The sequence below is a fragment of the Elephantulus edwardii genome, unplaced genomic scaffold (assembly GCF_000299155.1).
Source record: "Elephantulus edwardii isolate Elephantulus edwardi_28Jun2011 unplaced genomic scaffold, EleEdw1.0 scaffold00091, whole genome shotgun sequence".
NCBI classification, from domain to species: domain Eukaryota; kingdom Metazoa; phylum Chordata; class Mammalia; order Macroscelidea; family Macroscelididae; genus Elephantulus; species Elephantulus edwardii.
Window position 1 is genome coordinate 6,869,767 of NW_006399841.1, and position 6,465 is coordinate 6,876,231.

A 6,465-nucleotide genomic window follows, 5' to 3' on the forward strand; every position below is an offset into this window, starting at 1 on the left:
TGCTCTGTCATGCAAAGGTACACAGTTTGAATCCACCAGCTGCTCCATAGAAAGCTGGACAATTTACTCCCGTGCAGTTTACTGTCTCTGAAAACTCGTTGGAGGGTTGGCCAAGGATCGGTTCTAACTCTATGGTATGTAAAAACAACCAAGACACAACCCAGGAGAGACTCCATTACTTTAGTTTTCCTGACACGATGAACCTAGGACTTAACTATTTCCAGAGGAATTAAATGAACCTTAAAAAAAAAGTGTCGCTGCCATGATGACATTTCAGTGCCTTTCCAGAGGCTGGAAATCACACAAGAGAGAGAGTGCCATCTTCCTCCTGTGGAGAAGCTGGTAGATTCAAACCATCTGCCTCTGTGTTTGTAGCACAGCTCCCCACCCACTAGGCCACCAGAGCTTCCTAACAACATACTCACTGCTGCTGAATCCTTTCAGATGTGCAGCCATCCTGCAGCACAGAGGAGACGGAGCACAGGGTACCTAAGACTGCACTTCTTCTCCAAGTAGACTGCCTCGCCCTTCTCCCGTGGAGCACCTGCTGGATTTGAATGGCCAGCTTTTATGTTATTAGCCCAATGTTTACTTTACAGTGCTTCCAGAGAGAACCCTGTTAAGTGGACTAGTGGTAGTGGGGGTGGGGAGGGAATGGAAATCTAAAAAGAAGAAAAATATTTTAATTGCATTTAAAAACAGAGATCCACTGTTTTTTAGCTTTCTTTATATTTGAATGGCACAGGAATTCAATAGCGTGCGGTTGATAAGTCATCATTTTCAGGCTTTCAGCAGATTTTGGCAATGCTTTAGAATATGAGGAGGTTATTTTCCTTAATGTTGTGAAAAATCGTACTTCAAATGAAAGAGAAAGCCCCTTTACACTATGAAAATATGTTCTGGAAAGCCATAAAAAGTACATCTCCATTCTTTGTTTTATGACAAGTTGAAAAGGGTGGTAATCCTCTTTCAGAATGATGTGAAGCATCTGATTGGGGGCTGTTCTTCCATCTTCAGCCCAGCTGCCACACTTTACACTTCATACCTGCTGTGAAGTGGCCAACTATTTAGATGGTTCAGTGTTTAAAAAGAGAATAGTAATAGTCTTTGTGGACTTTTCGGAGGTGTTTGGTCAGCCCATGAAGCACAACTCATTTGCTCAGGACTGTTTTCCCCTCTAACACCAGGACAATTAGTCTGTGTAAACCTGTCCCTGAACACGACCACTTGGCTCAGAACTGAGTACCAGCTCTGAACTAGTCAATCGCCTGGGCATTTGGTGTTGAAATGAAAAGAAAATTCCATCTCGATTGGCTTTGCAGGTCACGAGAAGAAGACTGAGTTGGTTTAGGGAGAGAGAAAGCGGGGGACATTCTGGCTGAGAGAATTCTCTTAGTGTTACAGTTCCTGTCCTCTTTCCCTCCCCAAGGCCATTGTCCTACCTGGAGGTCCTCAAGACCATTGTGGGACACTGCACACTCTTCACAAAGTCCTCTCTTGGTGAACCTGAGCTCATCTAATTGTTTTTGGCAACTAAACCTTAAGAAGCACGCTTTCTCTTTTGCTGAGCTGAGCTAAACCAAAACCTTATTTATATCAACAATGGACTTAATTAAGCTGAGAAAGTACCAGCAGCAAGGAGAACTTGGAGACTTGTGAGTAGCTGACTGGAGTTACTTTATTTTTGTGTGTGTGTGTGTGTGTGTGTGTGTGTGGTCAAATTGGATCTGACTGGTACAGGAGGAGATTGCCCCTCCTTCTTCAGAGCATCTGGTGGATTCGAACTGTGTGCTTCTGGGATTGCAGTGCAGCTTCTTCTCACCAGGCCACCAGAGCTCCCTTGACCGCAGTTACTTTAAAGGAAACGAGAACATAGTGGTGACTGCACATTGAATTGCAAAGTCCCTCCTAGAATCTGTGCACATCAAACTGTGCAAAGGGTTGGTTGTTTCTGACACCAGAATCAGAAGCAGTTAATGCCCTCAGTTAATGAGCAGCGTGAATCAAATTCAGGCGGCTTTTCCAGCTTGTGTGGAGACGTTAAGTGTGTACAGGTGGTGGGAGTACGTGAGAGCAAAGTTTCCACTTCAAACATAGGAGGGGTTTGTAGCCCTTATTATTTTCAGCTGCCAGATTGCTGTTGCTTTCATGTATTGATATATTGGCCACGGGGGAGGGAAGAATCATTAAAAAAACAAGTTTGATCACATGTTCGTAGCCATCTGCTTCTGGTGACTAAGTTCGGGGTACGAAGTGCCAAGAAAGGATGTACTATCTTTTATCAGCTGAGGCAAAAATAAAAAATCACAGATCACAAATCAGACTTGGGGGAAGTAGCATCCGGCTTTCTCAAATAACTCGAGAAGTATGCTAAGGTCAGGATTCTTTTGAACGCGGGGGAGATCTCATTTTTGAAGATGAGCTTTTCCTATTTGGCAGAAGATGAGTTCTGGTACAGTGAAGTTACAGGATGAGACCCTGGTCTGGGAGCCTGGGTTCAAGTTTTCTTATCTTACCCATTGCTGAAGAGTTTATACCAGTACATGACTACTTGGTAGGAAAGAGTAGAACTTCACATACAGTTTCCAAGGTCACGATCTTTGTGGAAGTGGACTGCCACATCCTTCTCCCTTGGAGCGACTGGTGGGTTTGAACGGTTGACCTTACTGTTGGCAGCTAAATTCTTAACTGCTATGCTACCAGAGCTCCTATCTGTATTTCTCTCATGTTGTTATGTGCCATCCAGTCACTTGCAACTCATAATGACCCTATGAATGAAAGACCTAAACCCTGCTCTGTCCTGTGCCAATCACACTGTCTCCAATACACCCATCCCGACTACCCCAGTCACTGAATCAATCCACCTCCTAGAGGGTCTTCCTCTCCTACACTGTCTCTCCACCCTCCCAAGAATGATGTCCCTCGGTCCCTCCTTACAACATGTCCACAGTATGTCAGATGAAGCCTCAGAATCCTTGCCTCCAAGGAGCAGCCTGGTTTAACCCTCTCTAGGATGAACCTGTTCATTTTCTTAGCAGTCCATGGGACATTCAATACTCTTCTCCAACACCACAGCTCAAAGGCATCAATTCTCCTTCTATCCTCCGTAGTCATTCTCTCATGCTACTTGAAGATACTTTTCTCTTTCCCTGCTTCCCTTCCACTAGTGAAAAGAAAATCTCAAAGGAGCCCAAGTACCCCTGAAATTGTGCCTGGTTGAATTTAAGTGCTTCATTTAAAGGCCCCAGATCAACCTTGATACCTATCAACTCAACAAACTCAAACTTATTGCCCTAGACTTGGAACCGGCTCTCAGATGACCTTTCAGTGGATTTGCAAAGACAAAATCACAGAGGAGGAGATTGTTCATCTTTTTTATTCAGAGAAGCTGATGGATTTGAACTGCCTTCCCTTGGGTTAGTAGCACAACTCCTTACCCACTAGGCCACCAGAGCTCTTAAATTTGTAGTGAACTGATTTTTAAAAAGGGTGCCAAGTATATTGGATGGGGAAAAGAGTAACGCCAAGAAATGATACTGGAAAAATTGGATTTCTTCGTGTAGAAAATAACAGAGGATCCCTGACTAACACCACATACAAAAATAACTTGTGCTAAAGACCTAAATGAATGAACTAACTCCATGAAAGTCTTAGAACCAACAGAGGCAATACTATTAGACCTAGCTTTCAACAATGGATTGTTGAATATAATAAAAGAGCACAAATGGCAACAGACAAAATGAATGTTGTCAGACACTGTCAATTTGACACTGACCCAGATGCAGCCCGACAGTGAAACCCTTCTGGACTTGGATTGTCCTCACAGTCTGCTGTGATTAGGTCCATTGTGCAGACAGTGTCAGTCCACTTCACTTAGGGCCTTCCTCTCCTGTACCGACCCTCTACTTTTCTAAGCATGATGGTTTTTTCCAAGCATGGGCTTCTCTTGACAACATGACCAAAGTATGAGCTCAAGCCTCACCACCTTGCCTCTATAGGTATCTGGGATGGTGTATCTTTTCCAAGACAAACTTATTTATTCTTTTGGTATTCCATGGGATTTTCAGTACTCTTCTCCAACACCACAATCCAAAGATATAAATTCTTCTTTTGTCATTCTTTTTCATTGTCTGGCTTTCTGATGTTTAGGAAACAATTGATCCATGGCTTGGATCAGGTGCACCTTAGTCTTTAAACAGACACCCTTGCTCTTTAGCACTTTGGAGAGATCCTTGATGGGAGATTTTCCCAAAGGAATACATCTTCTGATTTCTTGACTCTTGTTACTGTGGGTATATTGATTGTGGATCCAAGGAAAAGGAAATAATTTACAGCTTCAATCTTTTTCCCAAATATCATGATGTTCCTTGATATCTAGTGGTGAGAAGTTTGGTTTTCTTGATGTTGAGATGTAATCCATATTGAAGGCTACAAAATATTCATGAAAAGATTTTGAACAGATGAAGGAAAGACCTTCTTAAAAAGGTATACATGATTAAGCATTATATATAAAAAAAATAGCCCAGAATAAGAGGTACATTGCAAACAGAGTGAGGGGAGGTAATTGTGCAACAATGAATGAATGTTAAAAAAAACCCCCAACAACAAAACCCAAATGTGAATTGGAGAAGGGGGGAGGGAGGGAGAAAGGGTAAAAGTGCAACAATGAATGAATGAAAATATAATTTTTCGATAAACTTTTGTTAAGATCACAAAGAAAAAAATTTTATTAAAAAAAATGGAAATAGCCACCAGACGCTTTGCTGGAGCAGGAGGGGCGATCTCTTTCTGTACCGGTTGGATCTGATTTGATGGTGGCTACACACACAGACAATTAAAATAAAATCTTTGAAAACTTCTGTCTTTTCCTGATTTCTTGTGTTGCATATTAGCCCTGTTGTGAGAATTTTTCTGTCCTTGCTGGGGAGGTGGAAACCATGCTTAATCTAACACTGTGGGAATATCTTCAGAAACCATGTTACCTCTCAAAAATAATCACAAAATATCTATGAAACTTTGACAACATAACCGAAGAAAGACGAATAAAACTTAAAAATGAACAGATGAATAGGTTTCTTACCAAAGATGAAATTCATCTGGTCACTAGATATATGAAAAAGACGTAGACCCTTCAGCCATCAGCGACACAAATCAAAGCCACAAATGATCCCGTTTCCTTTCCATTAGAGTGGCAAATGTTGACTAGAATGTGGGGAAGTTGAAGCTCTTACTCACTGCTCATAGGAAGGCAAAATGCTACTGGCATTGTGGAAAACAACACAGTGGTTCCTCAGAACAATGAAAATAGAACTACAGAGGACTTCGGAATTTCACTCCGAGGTATTTACTACAACAATTTGAAAGCAGAAAACTCAGAGACTTTGATGCCATTGTATATTGCGGCACTATCCACAGTAACCAAAGTGTGAAAGCAATCTAAATGCATACCAGCATAGGACTGGATAAACAAAAGGAGGTACATGCAAAGGAATATTACTCAGTGCAGGAAATTAAATCTTGATTTCTATTAGATAGAGAAAGAGCTTGACAACATTTTGCCTAGTGAAAGAAGTTAATTGCAAAGAAACAAATATTGTATGATTTAACTTAGGTAAAAGACAAGAAAAGTCAAATTTATAGAGACCATTGTTTAGTAGTAGTTATCATGGATGAAAGAGAAGAAGAAAAAGGGAGTTAGTGGTGATGGAAAATCATGTTGATTAAAGAGAGGTAGGGTTACACAACTGATTAATAGGATTGTCATCAGTAAGTTTTACGCTTGTGAAAAAGTTAATTTGGAAAAAGATGTGTGATCTAGTTATAGCAATGATAAAAGGTACCTGCTTATGCTGTTTATATATACCTGAACACCTCACGGACTTTGGCTCCTTGGTGTGAAAATTTAGGGTCATGGTTTAATGAGACAGTCCGGTTAAATGACATATTAAGATTCCTCGTGTAGGGCTGAGGACTTAAAAACATGCAAGTAGCTAACACAGGACAGTTGGGCTCCATTTACTCGGAGTGGCAGAGGACAAAGGAGAGTCAGGAGGAAAAGGAGGATGTAGAATGCATGAAAGACTTCTGGTGGCACAGTGTTTAAAGCTCTAGGCTGAGAACGAAAAGGTTGGACATTTTCATCTACCAGCCACTCCAAGAGCAAAAGACGGCAAGTCTTCTCGAATGATCTATGGCCTAGAGAACTTGATAGAGAGTTGTGGTGAGCGGGACTCCACTTGATGACTGTGGGTTTGAGTTATGGGGTGTGTGTCGATGTTCTTCTGTAACTGACTGCTTTTCCATGGTCGAGCCCAGTGACACCATCGAGAATGTCAAAGCCAAAATCCAAGACAAGGAGGGCATCCCTCCTGACCAGCAGCGTCTGATATTTGCGGGCAAACAACTAGAGGATGGCCGTACACTCTCAGACTACAACATCCAGAAAGAGTCCACCCTGCATCTGGT

At 41.8% G+C, this 6,465-nt stretch overlaps 1 protein-coding gene across 1 annotated transcript in view; it reads left to right on the forward strand.

Moving 5' to 3' along the window:
- Positions 1-6,301: 6,301 nt before the first annotated feature.
- The window catches only part of LOC102847216 (polyubiquitin-C-like), a 51,692-nt gene continuing 51,528 nt past the window's right edge, over positions 6,302-6,465 (forward strand). The window contains exon 1 of the mRNA XM_006890666.1: positions 6,302-6,463. Within this exon, the coding sequence (XP_006890728.1) occupies positions 6,302-6,463 (162 nt within the window). The remainder of the gene's footprint in view (positions 6,464-6,465) is intronic.